This window comes from Topomyia yanbarensis, chromosome 3, assembly GCF_030247195.1.
Source record: "Topomyia yanbarensis strain Yona2022 chromosome 3, ASM3024719v1, whole genome shotgun sequence".
NCBI lineage: Eukaryota > Metazoa > Arthropoda > Insecta > Diptera > Culicidae > Topomyia > Topomyia yanbarensis.
In genome coordinates this window covers 328,092,946-328,110,362 of record NC_080672.1, presented here as the reverse complement: position 1 = coordinate 328,110,362, position 17,417 = coordinate 328,092,946, and the positions used below count along the sequence as shown (strand labels likewise).

The window sequence follows — 17,417 nt, the reverse complement described above, 5'->3', positions numbered from 1 at the left end:
TCAATTCGTTACTAATGTGACTTTAATCTGTCAAAACCCAAATCAATTATTAATGAATTCTTTACAGTCTAATAGCACGTAGGCGTACGAAATAAAACTGAATAATAACCAGCAGAGCAATCATTAAAAAATAGTTTACCGTTGTGTTTGCTATTATTTCCAACCGATTTCTTGTAAGTTTTTATAAGTCTCCTTTCAAGAAATTAGTTTACTCTCCAGTAAAATGAAAGACAAATAGGCTGAAGCAATAAAAATTATGCCAAATTCGTTTTTTTCTTTTTTTATTCAACAATGCCCCACGTGAACTCAAAAAAAAATCTGACCAAATTCGCTGGAATGGAAGTCTCGTGATATATCGTAAACAAATTCATATCGTATTATAGAATCAACCAAATTTTTATGTAACATATTGCTAAGCAACTATTCTTTATTTTCTAAACTTTTACCGAAAGGCACTTTTTCGTTTGTTTTGAGAAAATAGTTTCCCTTAGCTGTCCTCGGACATGCAAAGCCTAGCGGAATAGGCTTTCCAGGGCAAGCGCCAGTGTCTAGTGATAGAATTGAATTGCACTTGGTGGCCAGAAGATTGTTCTCGTTTCCGGGATAAACGGTTTCCGCGTATAGTTCCCATGCACGTGCGTGGGAGCAAGCAGGATTCAAACATCCTGGTTGGACAGATACAACTCTGGAAATATATAAAATAAATACAATAGTAGTCGGCTGATATCAATAATCAAATACAAAATTACCCATTAGGATAGAAATCCACATCCCCAAGCGGGTCACGCTTGCCGAGCACTTTGGCGTTACTGTGGATAATATCAACGAAATCAGCATCACCACGGGAGATACCACTTAACGATTCTCCTTCGTTAAAACAAGGATTCGCTGGATCAAGTCCTGTTATTCGTGGGATTGACCGGTTCGTTTTGTACTGGAAATCTCGCCCAGCGGTTCCTACGATATGTGCTCCCAAACTGTGACCGATCAAATGTATTGAACCTAACTGCACGTAGTTGATTAATTCTTGTAAACCTTCGGATAACCCTACACCCAGATCATTGGTATTGAAAGCCGACCACGTGTACAAAGTATCCACATAGTCAGAGGTGTCGATAACAACAAAATTGTAACCTCCGCGTGCTTGATAAGCATTGAAGATGGTATCGATCGCCCGATTGGAACCGTTGATGTTCGACGTCCAACCGGTTACTAAAATAACAGTATCATAGGAATCATTGAACAGCGAATGGCTCCACAGATCATCAGATTCAAGCAGAGGAATAGTAACGTTCTCACTTCCAGTCATCAAGATGTAGTTCATTTCCGTGATGTTAACTGAATTTTCCGATTCAGTCGCATTTGCCGTTACTGCAATGGAGCCTGCAAGAAATATACTACATATTAAAAAACGAACTATCTCTGGTGCGAAAAAGACTTACAAATTTTATTGATTACACTGGTCAGCGCCTCCAACGGAACACCGGCGATGGACTGTTTGCCAAACTCAAGCAGCTGTTCCGGTGAAAAGATCTGCGGTGCTGCATCCACCAGGCTCTTGGTAGTTTTAGCTGCTACCTTTGCTGCGTCGCCAGCTTTGCTGGCCAAACCGCTCAAATCGAACGCCGACAGATAGCAGACGCACGATAGCAGGAGAAGCAAAGCAGGTGCTAATTTAGCCATCGCTTCTGGAATGAGGAATCAAGTTAGATGTAACTACCGATTACAAGACATGCTGCCAGCACATTAAAATGCTATTGTGATAGCTATTCTGTTGTCGTGGAAAATTATTGGCTAGCATGTTCCAGACAATAAAAGTATAGATTATCCCGATCGAAAGGACATAATAAAATTGTAGCAACTGAGATTATTTTGGAACATAACATAATAAAAACATCTAATTTCTATTTCATCTTGAGTTTTGTCAATTTGTAACTATTTAATTATTATAAATGATTATGGTTAATTCAGACATAATGTAAAACTTTTCTCAGGCTAATTTCAATATTTGAACATAACATAACATGCGTTGTTTTTAAAATGGAGCGTTCTTTTAATTGTGTTGTAATCTTGTTATGTTCTCTTGATCGGGATGACGTGCGTCTACGGTGTTTACGCTAGTTACAAATGCAATTGGAGATGATTCATGTTCGAGATGAATTGACGCTGCGTGTAATCTAGCAGGCACGCGGCCAGGTCGAAAGTTCTCACTCAGAGAACATTGCTTTGTGATCGGAATGATGACACAGCGTAAGAGAAAATTGATCTCAGCTTGTTTTAGGTATGACTAAACTAAAATTCATTTATTTTCAGAAAAAAAATATCGCTACTTAAATCTATTTTTGGAAAAAAAAAAAGATCAGGTACATAACTTTTAGGCTGATTTGTAATCTCCGATTATATACTTGTTCAAATTTTTAGTATGCCAGTCGTTCACGCATTTTTGAAAAAAGCAAATCTTGGGAAAGATATGAAGAGACTTTTTAGCGTAAGTCTGGACTCGCGTTGAATACTATTTTTGGCCTCTCTAGAAACTGGGGTCGAAAGCACGAAAGCCGAAAAATCCAAGATGTTCAAGCACGAATTTGGTGCATTTTGATTAGGGTCTATGTGCTCAACCAGTACAACCTTTCTAGAAATTCTGTCAACTTGTGGGAAAATCCTTACTGAAACTGGGATACTATTGACCAGGTATTGTAATTCTCTCTCACTCACTCAAAAATACAAAGAAATGCGCAAAGAAGTATGACAGACTTGTTTTTTCGTGTTTTGGAATAACGACAGAAAAGCAGCGAACGCAAAGAGGATACCGTGATAAACTCATTCACTCATTCTCCGGCTGTTTTATTTATCCGGAAAAATAACACGTTGTATTTATCCGGAGAAGTTGTGTGAGTTAACTTTTCGTGTGAAAATGTGAGTTTTTATTGTCGCAGTAGCAAACTATCCGGGCGCATTTACTCATATGAGCGATAAATGCAATGCCTGCTATTGACACATATAACACAAAAAGTGAAAATTTTATTTGAAATTTTCTCGAACCCTTCTTTTTTCTCAATGTATGCTTAGCTTAGCTTAGCTTAGTTGACTGCCCGTGAGTTTCTCGTGATTGATCAAAGCCTGTTGAAATTGCATATTGAGCCAATTGTATGATACTTGGGAGTAGTACATCATTCTCAACGTGCACGCTAAAGATTATAGTATGATCAATAACGTAAATGGTCACGCCCATGCAGATCAATTTTGAGATGGAAAGGAATGTTAGTTCAACACTTGTGACTATTATGACCGAGGAATTCTCTGCATCATCCATAAGTGTCGCAGGATAGGATTGGTGTTAGTAGGTAGGGAAATGAACGATTACATCCACATTCTTTCGCAACATCACGGCGATGTGACGTGTTCTTTTTCTCTGAATCTTTGCAACTATAATTTATACAATATTTTAGTATACTTAGCATTAGCGATTGTCTGGCGCTTAAATTGTGCTCGCTTTGTCATATAAATCCACCTGCTTAAGCCCAACAATACAAATATCATACTATAAAGTCGTATGGGGAACTTGATTCCTTACCAAATTAAACAAAGCAATACTGCCAATTTATTTTTGTTTGTGAAATATGTGATGAAAACTGCTACTCTGGCTCCGTTAAACTACCACATTGAGCCGTGTCAAATAAATATATTTGTCAAATGACTCAAATTTATCCACAACAGATATGAAAAAAAATTGGTTTGATCAATTATTTCTGCTACAATTAAAAAAAATAAACTGTAGCGTTATTTTTCGACAACCCCATATTGTTATTCGAGTAAATTTTTATTAAAATGGCTAAATGGGATAAATATTTAAAATTTTACTCAAAACAATAGCACCAGCGTAACTTACAGAGTTATTGAAGTTAGATTGTCGTGACGTTACAACGCAACGAGATATCGCTTTTCTGAGAAAGGAGCGTTGTAATGTCACGAAAGTTAAAAGGTGATTAATAAGAAAAAAACAATAAAAATATATTTAGTGACACCTAGTTATGCGTCTGCTATTTAGAAATACATCATAGAAGATTTGTTCTTGTTAAAAATCTTATAGAGCAGATATTTTGACTTTTATGGAAATACGTTGAAAGTTCTAATTTGTGACGCGGTGTAACGTCACGTTACATTATCAGCTATAAAACAATCCTCTTCCAGTATATTCAGTTTATGTTTATTGAATCTTTAGTGAAATTGTGTCTACTTTCCGAATCTGTAATAAGTTTTGATGTAGGCGTTCGTTTGATAAATGAATGAAGAATCGTCAAATCGTTGTAATGTCACGAAAGAATGTGTCTATAGACAATATGATCTTAGCAATATGTACAAAAGTCGCTCGCAATCATTTTTCGATAATTCGAAACGAGCAATTCGAACTTCGAACAGCCGGCCAATATATTGCTTCTTATTAACACTTCAATGATTGTTTCCAAAGTGTGCAGTACAAGGCAAGCGTACAAAAAGTATAAAAGATATCCCAAATGAATGTGAAAATTCACTGCGAAACGTTAATGATAAGTTGGCGTCTCCACTCTCCCTATCAGCCACGTTTCCATAATTGGGTTCAATGCCAAATTACAAACAACATGCGTAATAAATATAATAAACACAACGGGCTTTTGATAAATCGCCGGTCCAAAAGAAGAATGAATGGAAGAAAAGCAATACTGGCAAAGACCGACTACCACATGAGCGGGTCAAACTCGCGTACTGCACTGGATGATTTTGAAGAAAGGACCAAGATGATTTTACGAAGCTTTAGCTTCCAATGATACTACGTTTTCTGACAGAGTGAAGTTCTGTAGTGTTCAAATGCTTACCACTGTTTAGGAAAGCAAAACTAGTACAAAGCTAGTGTCAGACCTTTATGAGACCTCAAGAAGTCACTTTTGGAGGTATTCGTCAATGTAGATTTGTCGGTAGACGGTTCCAGATTTAATTGAAAAACTGGCTTATTTTGAAACATCTACAGATAGTTTGCCGCACAAAAAACTTTTTGTGTAAATCGACAGCTTCACCTTAGGCCAATTCAAAAAAAATTTCTACTTGAAAGTTTGTTTTTTTTAAATACGGTCTTTAAACCAAAGCTTTGAAAGTTATACCTTGGCGTGGAAGAGCCGGTGTATTAGTACATGCTGTGACTTAGTGTAGAATTAGACTCTATCCTTCACGACTATTGTACAACCGCCAGAAGAAACCTGTAACATTGCTATACAATCGGGATTTACTCAATATAGAACGGTTAAAGGTAATGATGCAAAAACTTAAGGTCCGTCCAGGTTAAGTCTAGTATGTTGTTAGTCGCCTCTTACGACATGGGAACAGATTCCCAGTGGTTCTATTCCTGGCTGAACCATTGCAAAAAAAAATTTAGCCCGCCGAACACCACACGGCTTCCTTCTATTTTCTTAACGTATGGATCACAAAATCATTCCGAGTTGTGTAATGTGGTAATGTGGGAATTGCTTCATACATCAGAGGAATGTGGGCCAATTGACTAATCCATGTGCTGTTGTGTTAGTGCGAGATTGAGGTTAAATTGGGTGAATTTTTTTGCCAAATGAAATCAGATGGCGAATCGTAAACATCGCGTCTATACACATTGCAACTGTTTTGGTGTCCTAGACGTCAAATTAGTCAATGCGGAGTACTGCACAATGTTCCAAATATGAAAAACGTGAAAGCTAAGCCGGTGCTGGAGTCTATTGTCGTGAAATTAAATTAAACCAGTCTCATTCGCTTGGTAGATACTGTACCGTATTCCAAGTAGAAATCTGTGCGATTCTGTATGTCGAAGTGCCGATTCTTCAACAGGGAATTTACGGTTAAAGAATCTATTTTTGCTCTGACAGTCAGGCTGCCCCGAAAGCACTTTGTTTGACAGATTCGAGATCGAAATCAGTAGGGGAATTATGGTTAAAACCGACACCTTAAGCTTAACACTTTTTCTAAGTTGCCACAAAACCAATAAAATTATAATTTTAATGCACAATTCTTCTTCAGAAAATTCTTAACAAGACTTAATTTTTTCAGCGCTTCAAAAAATTAATTTCATTAAAAAATATTGGTTGTAAAACTTGGAAAGCAAAGTGACTTTTTGTAAGCACTGCGGGTAAAACCGACACCCCATAGGGGTAAGATCGACACCCCCTTTAATTTATTTTCTCTCCACTTTATTAAAATCTTTATCTTTATTAAAAATGAGATACATGCGTGATTAATAAAGTGTGAGTATGTATGATGCAAATATGTGCTTTTTATTGCTTCATCATGTAGTGAGGGGAAGAAAGTTCGAAAGCGTAGTACTATAAATAAGAGTATTTTATGCTATAGGATTATTTATTGATATGAGTATTTCCAAATAATCCTTGCGCACATCATTGCAACCTCCAGTGTCATTTTATTTCATAAGAGAAGATTTTCAAGCGTTCTACGTTCTGCTAATTGGATTCATTCACTTATAAGTGACACACACACACTTCTTCTTTTTCAGATTTGATTTTTCGGACTCTGATCATCAACGATCTATTGGAGTATACATAATATCATTGTCTCATTGTGATAAAATTCGTCTATGACAAACCAAGAGAACACTAGAAATTCGGTTTGATGACCTTTTTGCAGAAATAGCAAAAGCTTCGTTAGAATCAGATAAGCAAAAATTCCAATTTTGATTTTTAAAGAGATTTACAAGAAATAAACACAATAAAAGTATTTCTGTGTATTTCTGCTAATACTATAGTGTTCTAATAGGCTAACTGAAGTGTCACAAAGATCCCCAGTATTTTGAAATGAATCGCAACTATACACAACCATCTTAACAGGGTGTCGGTTTTACCCTAACCATAGGGTGTCGGTTTTACCCCAACAGCGCATATTTTTTTATAAAAGCAATTAAAAATATTGAATTTTTCAAACTCGTCTTCAATGCACCTAGTTGATCATAGGACAGGCCGATAATAATAGGTACTGAAAAATGGGGTGATTTGAAAAGCTTTCGTTCGGTTAAAACCTTAAAATCTACCAACGAAATTTTACATCCAGACGAGTATGAACGCTGCTGTCGAATGTTTTGTTAATTTTTATGACATTCGGCGCACTAACGTAAATCCAATTTTTCTTCAAATGCTCTAAATAAACGTACTAATAATATTGTATCATTATGAAATGAATAAAAGTTTGATTTCTAGGAAAAGTTGTGGGGTGTCGGTTTTACCCACAGTGTCGGTTTTTCCCACAATTCCCCTAATCGCATGTCAAACTCAAGTCGAAGAACATAGCATTTCAAATGCTGTCTAGCTTCTATGGGTACCCGGTCATTTTGGTATTACTGAAAATGAATGGGCCGATGAATTGACTAGAGGGGGCACTGCGACTGACTTCGTTGGTCCAGAACCAGTTTAACCACTTTCGATAAGTTGGATAAAGCACAAGATTCACTCATGGGCTGCACCCGAACATGCCAACCATTGGCGTAGCTTGCAAACTTGCGTTCAAACAAAGACTTTTCTGCCGGATGGGATTCCGAAAACGTCAAAGAGTTTGCTGCATTTTTCCAAGCACAATTTCAGTATTCTAGTCAGATCACTGACTGGACATTGCATACTCAATTAAATATCACATGGCTACTATTCAACGTGCTGGGTATTATTCGTGTGATTTTTGTTACGCCGATTACGGAAGTTCATGTCATTTGATATGTAACTGCCCTGCAGTAATGCAATTACGTATCCGGATTTTGGTTCTCTATACATAGATGAACCTATGTAAGAAAGAGTTGTAAAACTATATAGGATATGCTATTGTTCCTAACCCAGTGTGGTAAAGAGTTATAGTTTAAGCCATATTTGAGTGACAATATCTCTTCGGAATGTTGTCGTTCTGTTATCTCAATATTCCTGCTATTGTAGCACCGGCAGATTATTCAGCATTCTTCCGGGGGTGCAGAATGCTCTGTTTAAATTGTTCTGTCGTTATTTTCCTTGCCCCTAACCTAATCACTTCCCCAATCCTTCCCATCAGGGAAATGATGAAAAATCAAATCATGGCAAGGTACAAATCTCTGATCAACATTAAAATGGATTAAAATAGGTTTTTAATGGTAGCATCAAATGTTCCCGGAAACAGATCATACTTCATGTTGTAGCATAAAATATGTGTCGTGGGTAACCATCAAATCCTATCAGTACAACATTTCGTGTATGTTGCAACTGAAATGTATGAACATTATATTCGCCGGTACACATTTCAACCATTAGCAAGTGCTGCTTAACTTCGCTAGTGGAGGGTGAAATTTTACGCCTCTGAAGTTCTCAACGGTCGCATAGATACACCGAAGAATAAACTCATGATAATCATTCACGGGCGAATTGCGATTGATACAATCTCTTCTGCCTAAGAACGAAAATAACGCTGCTTTGGTATGTATTTCTATAGCACAGTGCATATGTACTTAACGCGGCTGGATAACTGTATATTGATCTCATTTTCTTTGCGAGCTTTTCTTGACAGGTATCGTATCTTGACTTATTTTATAAATAACATCAAGACGGGGTCCAACCGCACTCACTGTGCAAAAGGTTTTAGATGTAAAATGAAATGAAAAGAAAATTTTTTAAGCTTATATTTTTACTGGTACTCTAGACGATTGTGCTAGAGTTTATTGAACGTTGTGCACTCAATGAATTGACGCGACTGCTGGAAGGTTATACTGAAAGGACTGCGTCCAGTACCCCAAAACTAACAGCCAGCGCCAAAACAAAGCAAAGTATTGGTACTACATTCCGTAGCAAAACTTGTCCTTCTTTTACGGCAGACTTCATGTATAGAATTCTTAGTGTACAGGATATTACAGGGTTAGTGTTGCAATCCTAGTGACACTACACCAACCAAAAATTTAAGGATGCTCGACGTTGGGCATGAATACGTTAGGCATCATGCATGATAAGCATGATTTACAAAAGAGGACATCCACGAAGGTCCGTCCAAAAATGATGAAATCTTCGATTTTGAAGAAACTTTGCACGTTTCAGCGGCATTGAAGACTAAACAGTTTCTACAGTCAGTGAGATCATTTTGACTCAAGATCAATTTTTAGATATTTTTGCAATTTCAAAAAAGATCAAAACTATATGAGAAAGAGTTACAGGTGATGAAAACTGCTGGATTAAAAAAATGTACACTGAATAAAAAACGTTTTTAAATTACATATAAATTAGATGACAAAATTATAATTTTATTAGACAATATGATTCTGAATGTCCTTTCCAATAAAACGCTTTTAGCTAAAATCTTCCAAAATGTGATAGTTTTCGAGATATTTGGAATTTTGTTTCAACAACAACAATTATGTCGTTAAATAGTGGCTTTTTATAAGTTATTCGCGTTTCTTCACCATGAACTATCAACATGTTTGTTGTTTCAAACACTTATGCCATAGAGATGGTATCAACAAAATAGTTTTCCTAACAACTTTCAACATATTTTTATAATTCATACTAAGTATCGAACGTTCAGCTGTTGAAAGTTCGATAAACCATTACCAAATACTACAATATTTTTAAGTGTGTAGTCTGATGATCCAGACGGTAACCTGTTGAGCTCATAAGCCACTCGTCGAAACTCATCCAGGATAGATTCTTAGTGAACAGTGGGATTGTAGGCCTAGCCCTGCAATTGTATATTAAGTCTGCCGAAATAGAAAATCAAGTTCCTCCAAGGATTGTAATACCGCTTCTGTTACTTTAATAACTACTACAAAGAATTTCGTAAACTATCCACATGGACATGGGCCGGAAGCTTTGTAAATATTTAAATCAATTTACAACTCAATAGAATGTTAGTGGCCATGCTCCTTTTGTATATTTCTGCTCTCAGTTCAAGGTCCCATTTAGTGACTGACTCTACAAATTTACAGCAACGTATCGTGCTCTGAAATCATTAACTTTCAAATCCTGAGGTACTTCATGAATCAAACGATGGGACAGCATAACGAATTTCTATTAACGACGAATTTTATTAATTTCTCTGACATTTCATTACCAGCTGCTTGAGAGAAACTTTTTTGTGGTCCCGAGCAAAGTTAAACATCAAAATTACAGCAAGTAGACATCATATTTTGATATCAGCCATCAAATTGAAATCTTATTTTGATATCGGTTTAAACTTTTTTAGAGATGACATCATATTTTGATCTCATTTTGATGTGCTTACATGCTTTGCGTTTTTTTAATTTTTCTATTTTTTTGGCAAACATTCAATTGATTACTTATTTTGTTGTTATTGAAATATTGTAACATCTCAATAAGTTTTCAATTTGCTTTCACTGATAGCATAAATAGTTTTCTATTTGATGTCATAGGGCAATTTTTCTGCTTTAGATTTTGATCTTTTAACCGTTAAAACAACCAAAACGATAACAACCTACCAGTCATTACCTACTTCATCACAACATCAAGTTTAGTTCTCAATCTGATATCAGACTCTACTCGGGTTATCATTGAAATATCTCGCAAAGTATATCGTGATTCGCTCTGCAAATTTTACCCAATATTAACCTAAATATTTTCAGAAAACAGGCTGCTCAACAAAATAACTATAAAATACTTGTGTAAAGATTTGAATGAATACCACTCGAATATTCATTGCATATTTCGCTCCCCGTTATTCGCTCGTGCCAACACATTATTGGTGTTGGCTGATTCAATAAGGAAAAAGCACTGTCTTGTACCAGTAGCCAATAGATCGTCCAACTAACCAGACACAAATGGTAATAATAAGTATGGAACTTGCTGCTAATATATTGTTGCTCCTAGTGATCTTCGTCTCAAATACAGTGGACCTTCGAATTCTTCTAATTGTTATGTTACTATGTTTTAATTGCCGCAAGGTTCTACTGTATCGATTTTGTTGGCTTTTTTCGGCAAATTTGAGACTAAGAGAAACGAAAGCAATGAAATTGAAAGACGAATAGGTATTCTAGAGCGAATCAGTTATAAACTTAGAACGGAAAATTTCCGGCGTCGGCGGTAAAACATGATGATGAGTTATGTTCTACCATAGACCATGCGGTAGACTTGGGTGCAACGCCCAACTCCTACTCTGCAGAAGACAAAGAATTCTTCACATTTCCTTTCGATCATGCCCATATGAGCCTGCCTAGTTCTAGTTTCCGTTCTAAGTTTATAACTGATTCGCTCTAGAATACCTATCCGTCTTTTCATTGCTTTCGTTTCTCTTAGTCTCAAATTTGCCGAAAATAGCCAACAAAATCGATACAGTGAATTCTTCTAATTCCGTTTTCATCCTTAGTAGAAATTGGTTTCTAGCTTTTGATGCAAAATTTGCTACACCGACGGTTGCCCGCTCAAAGGTCGAATATACGGAACTATCAACCAAAAACGGCTTCTTGAATTAATATACTATTAAAAAGAACTTTGTTTTTTTTTGGGATAGTTTGGATGAACTGGATGTAAATCTTTCATCCATTTATTTCAAAACCTTGATCAACCCTTCTATGACCACACAAGAGAAATTTAGGTTTATTCTTTATAATAGAAAGTCCTATAATCTGGACGTTGAAAAGTACCGCCTCAGACGGGTGATGAAATCGAAATCCCTATTATCGTTTAAAGTATTGAAAAACCTGATATTAGCGACCGTTATTACGTCTATTTACAAGCTTCATTTAACTAGAAAATTGTAATCCGTCGGACTTCCAAGACCCTTTGTCTTTTTGAGACTTAATAGTTGTCTAGCTGTTGAATATTAACTATTTGATTCATCAGCACGGTGGGCATTTAGATAACTCAAGCTATGCTTTGGTGGGTCCAGCCGCATCTCCTAACTGTAAAATGGCTTTAAATTTTAACCCGAAACAATGACCACTTCCATAATCTGAATTGAAATTTTTTCAGTTCAGTTCAAATATTTCGGTAATTTTATGGAGCACTCAACGCACAATTCAAATATTTTTAGGAACAACACAGGAACGACTATAGAGTATAGATGTTATTAATTGCTTTTCTCGATGATGATTAGGTTTAAATGGCAACTTCGGCACTCACAAATTCCGATTCACATTTAGAACATACACCTTTTTAAGTATCACCTAAATTCAAAGAGAACGTTTGCACATTACACTATATGAGCAAGAAATATTTTAAAATGACAGACATGCACACCTATTATCCGTAAGTCGTACCCGTTACAACATGAGCTGTACACCACTTGCAGCTTTCTTTTAATTTCCCGCCACTTTACTCTCGGAAACGTTAATCTTATGGCGATTTCGCTTGAACCTGAAACTGAGTCAGGTTCTAACCCCAACTGCTGTCAGTTCATACATTTTGACAGCAGTTGGGGTTAGGAACTGACTCAGTTTCGCTTCAAACGAAAACCACATTAGCGTAGCACTAGGCTCACTCACTACCTGTCGACTATTTGAATCTTCAGATCGAACTAATCTATCGCCTGGGAAAATATGAAATTTTATATACTTCTTATCCCATTATTCTACAACAATTAAAACTCGTACCTGCCGTGCATTCGATTTAGTTTGGTTGATTCTCGCTTCGAATAGAATGCAACTCCTGACGTCGCGTCGTCGATGTCGTTATCTGATGCTGTATACGTCGCGGGAAAAATAAATAGATGCCAGAGAGTTCTAAACGGTTGCTGGCGCTAGCGATACCTGGGAGCATTACTTAACCCATTGATGCCCAACATACTATATATTGTTGGTATTTAGAATAACTCCTATTACTCAAGTAATAACGCAAAACAGACATTGTCAATGAGTTAATATTGTGAGTATACTCTTGCTGAATACATCTACATCAGTTTAGAGTAGTTAAACCAGTGTTTATGTTTATGTATGTTGATCCATAAAACGGTTACAAGTTTTTGTCAGCAGGAATAAATTTTATATATTCCATAAGGGCATATTTCCCTCAAAATTTCATCAAGATCGGAACACAACTTGAATTATACACGAAACGGTTCCCACCGAAAAACACAAGTTGTGCTACTCATGAAAAATAAAGCAGTAATGGGTTAAGTACGATGCATCAGCTTCCGCCAACGAATCAGAACGTCAACGTCACGTTACCGTTCGATCGGAAAGAGTTGAATGCAGTTCGCATTCACACGTCCCGACGTCAAATCTTTCCGCGCTGTTGGTGTTGTGTGTGAGCGTCTCCATTAAACTTCATGCAACTAATTTTAACGTTCCGTTGACTTGCTGTGCTACCGGTAACAGAGGGCTGACGGATCGTATAAATGATACTCTATTCATATATGCCCAGGCACGGGAGGGGTGTTCAAAGTTATTGTTTAAACAAATTAGCGGATATTCAAGTGTTCTTTATAGGGTAATCAAAATTAGCGAAACGATAGTTCGTTAATATTGATAGTGTAAGACGGAGTACAAAAGCCTAGTAAGGTAAGATAGGCCAAAGCCTGTTCTACGAGTGTTTCCATCGTTGCGAAGCATATTGTGACGATTAATTGCAAGCAACTTCGAAATAATCAATTTCAATCTTCCCAATTTTGTGCGATCGCATTTCATCGCTTCACTTTGATTTTTCAAATTCCTGTCAAATTTTGATATTTTCTTGTAGTTACTTCAGTCCTTCCATGTATTACGCTTACTTCGACTGTTAGTGTTCAAAAAAGATGGGCTGGTAATGTCCCAGTCAGAACCGAAGTGAAGTAGAATACACTTAGACTGTTAATTCGAATGGTGCAATTTTACTAGCTTCGGCATGGTTGCATTAAAAACACATATTTCAGAATTTATGAATAAAATCCCGATATAACGGTACACGTACATTGGAATAAAAAATACTCAAACATCTGTACCTTTTTTCGAGGTCATAGGATGAATCTAGCATAAGCTCGTCTTTTCTTTTACTTACGGCTATTGAATATTTTCATTACATAACAGGTGTTCAATAAAAAAGAGAATTTTATTGTCATTGTCAGTCATGTAGTTAAAAAACAAAAAAAAACCTGCTTTAATCCACCTAGCGGTGCAATTGTGCCTTTCTCAATCATGAACACAAGAATGTTTGCATTGTTTATATTCATTAAAACCTTTCAAATGCATATATTATATTTTATTATTATACATGACATGACAAATATACAAGAAAAGAAATCATTATTCGAGTTCTAGAATTTTGCAAAAGAAAAAACAGCCACGGTAATATTGATCTGAAAAAGGTGCGAAATCGGCAAAGTCCCAAAAAGTCGATTTTCATAAAAAAAAATTTTCACGATAACATAAAATCTCGACGTTTCATGCATTTTAAATATGTTTGGCATCAAAAATACGAATTCGATTCTGAAATTTCATGGGGTCCCCTCTTTGAAAAAAATTTTGAATTCCGGCTTATATTTTCATTAAAATTTCATATGTGATCGGACGGTTCAGTCTATATTTCCGGTACCAGCGATCCGTGCGAAATTTTATAGACATCTGTGGGGATAATATAGCTATCATTTGGGACTAAGTTTGTGAAAATCGACCCAACCATTTCCGGAAAACTGATGTGAGTTCGTCAATTTTGAAAGATGGCCGCTTTTTCCGGGCACTTCCGGAATGGTCAATGTAGTCAACGGAAGTTTGTTTGGCCGTCGGTGACCTAGAACTGCAAATTTAGGTTGTTTGAGAGACATTTTAGCGAAATTTTTACCTTTTTTGCTTTCATCGGAGTATCGGTTTGAATCTCAATTTGCTATGTGATGTGATGTGATTTTTTTTGAATTCTCAAAGGCCCCCCCTCTCATATTGTGACAAATGTCAAAGTAAGCTCAGATGCCAAATTCCACATCATTTGGACAATTTTAGACCCCCGCCCACTTCGTTTGAAATTTTTTGAAATTGGTAGTATGGGAAAATATAGAGAAAAAATACATTAAATGCTATAACTTTTGAAGTAGCAATCAGAAAAATGCAATTTATACCTCTTTTGAAAGGAAATAATCTTAGTATTTGAATGGAGATATTGTTTCTAGGAAAATACGGGAAAGTGGGGTACTGGGACATTTTGGCCCCAAAATCCCATATTTTTAACGATTTTTCTGCTCCGTGATGTAAATCATCCATATTTTGTAGTTTTTCTAATATGAAAAAATCTTAAAAATCGATCGGAGCCTTTTTGACCTTTGTCCAAATACGAGAAGTTGGGTTAAATATCTCTATTCAAATGCTAAGATTATTTCCTTTCAAAAGAGGTATAAATTGTAATTTTATGATTGCTACTTCAAAAGTTATAGCATTTAATGTATTTATCCTCCATATTTTCCCATACCACCAATTTCAAAAAATTTCAAGCGAAGTGGGCGGGGGTCTACAATTGTCCAAATGATGTGAAATTTGGCATATGAGCTTACTTTGACATTTATCACAATATGAGAGGCCTTTGAGAATTCAAAAAAAATTATTTTTGCAATGCCATAGTGATCGCACGCCACAACCTGTAACTCCGGAACCGGAAGTCGGATCGGGATGAAATTAAATAGCCATTTACGGGGGTACAATACCTTTCATTTGTTTGGTTGAATCGGTCTAGCCATCTCCGAGAAACCGATGTGACTGTTATTCTGAATTTAGATACTTCCGCCGGGGCTTCCAGAACCGATGATGGTGGCCAATGTGGCGAAAAAGACTTTGAATGGATGTTAGTGACTTAATACTACAAATCAAAGCAGTTGTGGTCACCTTTATACATTCATTGCAGAATTTATTAAAATCGACATTTTCTGCATAACCGTGCTCACCCCCATGTAATTCAGGAACCGGAAGTCGGATCCATCAGAAATTCAATAGCGGCCTATGGGAAGGTTGTATCTTTCATTTGAGACTAAGTTTGTCAAAATCGGTTCAGCCCTCTCTGAGAAAAATGAGTGACATTTTTGGTCACATACACACACAGACGCACATACACACATACATACATACACACGCACAGACATTTGCCGAACTCGACGAACTGAATCGAATGGTATATGTCACTCAGCCCTCAGGGCCTCCGTTAAAAAGTCGGTTTTCAGAGCAATTGCAATACCTTTCTATTGAGAAAGATAAAAATCAACGAATGGAGTGTTTTTACTAAAAATATAATGTTTATTCTTCAACAAATCGCCAAGCCGGAAAAATTTTCAATGGGACGGCACTGGAGCAAGTTGGTCGGGTTCCTTTCTTTCGGCACGTGCGGTATCTTTTTCTGCTCATCATTTTTTAAGCGTCTTCTTGGCGTAATGGAAAGACGCCTTGTCCTGCCAGAAGACGTACTTCCCATCCGCATGATGCATGAACGGCAGAAGAATTTTCTCAAGACGCTCCTCCTGGTACAATTGTTGATTGATGGCTAGACCACTCGGCTTGAACTACGGATTTAAAATCCTTCTGTCCGATATGGCGATGTACAGCATAACTTTTTTTTTAAATTTATGCTTAAACTTATATTTTACTTCGGGGGGTGTGGCCGACTTGTCGCTGGAATAGTAGCTGTCATTTCTTGGAATGTGGGTCTTCGAGAGCGGAAAGTAACTTTTGTCGTCCTGCACGAACGATGTCCCGCGGTAGTTCTTCGTCATCTACCGGCACTGTAATTTCACGATCGCTATCTGCTCGTCCGTGTACTCGGGGGACCGAGTCTTCGTCCGACAGATGATGTCCTCCATCTTGAGGGTTCGGCAATCAAGGTATGGGAGCAGTGATATTTTCGGCCGATGTCACACAACCTCGGTCCGTCATTGTCGTCGAACAGCTTCCTTCTTCTTCGGCATTATGTTCACCGGACGGCCCCCAGCAAACCAGCAATCGTATATAAAAGTTTACAATAAATTACAAATAATGACAGACTAAATCATAATTACAGATAGTGCAAGCAAAAATTATGTTTTGTTGTAAAAAGTTCTCATAAAATGCAAATCTGTGATCGAAATACAATGTTGACTTGAAGTTATTTATTAGTCCACTACAACTTAAAACAAAATCGTACATGCGGAATAATAAAGACAATTTTGAAACATTGTATAGAAATTAATTTGGCAATTGGATTAAACTGCAAAATCGTTCAAGTAAATAGTCACTTCCTTATAGCACTTCGCAAATTCTCTGCCAGACTAGTTCAAAATTTCAGCAATAAAAAATGGTTTGAGTACAGAATGTAGGTTATGATTTGACAGGTATAGAAGGTATCATTGGAGTGCCATATTTAGGTTGGATTATAGATTTTAGATCGTAATCACAAAGCGATAAAAATGACCAAATATAATCGTTGCTTGACAGTGTATAAATAGATGACTACATAGCGGCGATGCTATGAATACGACGATCTTAGGTTCGAAACTGGATAAATCGTAGCAGGTAATTT

General features: G+C 36.7%; 1 protein-coding gene across 13 annotated transcripts; it reads right to left on the bottom strand.

Annotated features, from left to right (window-relative positions):
* Positions 1-372: 372 nt before the first annotated feature.
* Positions 373-12,589, bottom strand: LOC131690035 (vitellogenin-1-like). 13 transcript variants are annotated; one of them, XM_058975483.1, is made up of 5 exons: positions 12,464-12,505; positions 12,216-12,350; positions 1,443-1,688; positions 750-1,383; positions 373-685 (listed from the first exon to the last, which is right to left on the bottom strand). In XM_058975483.1, exons 3-5 carry the CDS (start codon positions 1,681-1,683, stop codon positions 421-423), a joined length of 1,140 nt encoding a protein of 379 aa, XP_058831466.1. In that variant the 5' UTR covers positions 1,684-1,688; positions 12,216-12,350; positions 12,464-12,505; the 3' UTR covers positions 373-420. The 13 variants fall into 13 exon arrangements, with proteins under 13 accessions (XP_058831466.1, XP_058831472.1, XP_058831475.1 ...); XM_058975489.1 differs by having other exon boundaries at positions 12,236-12,350; positions 12,464-12,504; XM_058975492.1 differs by having other exon boundaries at positions 12,216-12,288; positions 12,461-12,492.
* Positions 12,590-17,417: the final 4,828 nt, after the last annotated feature.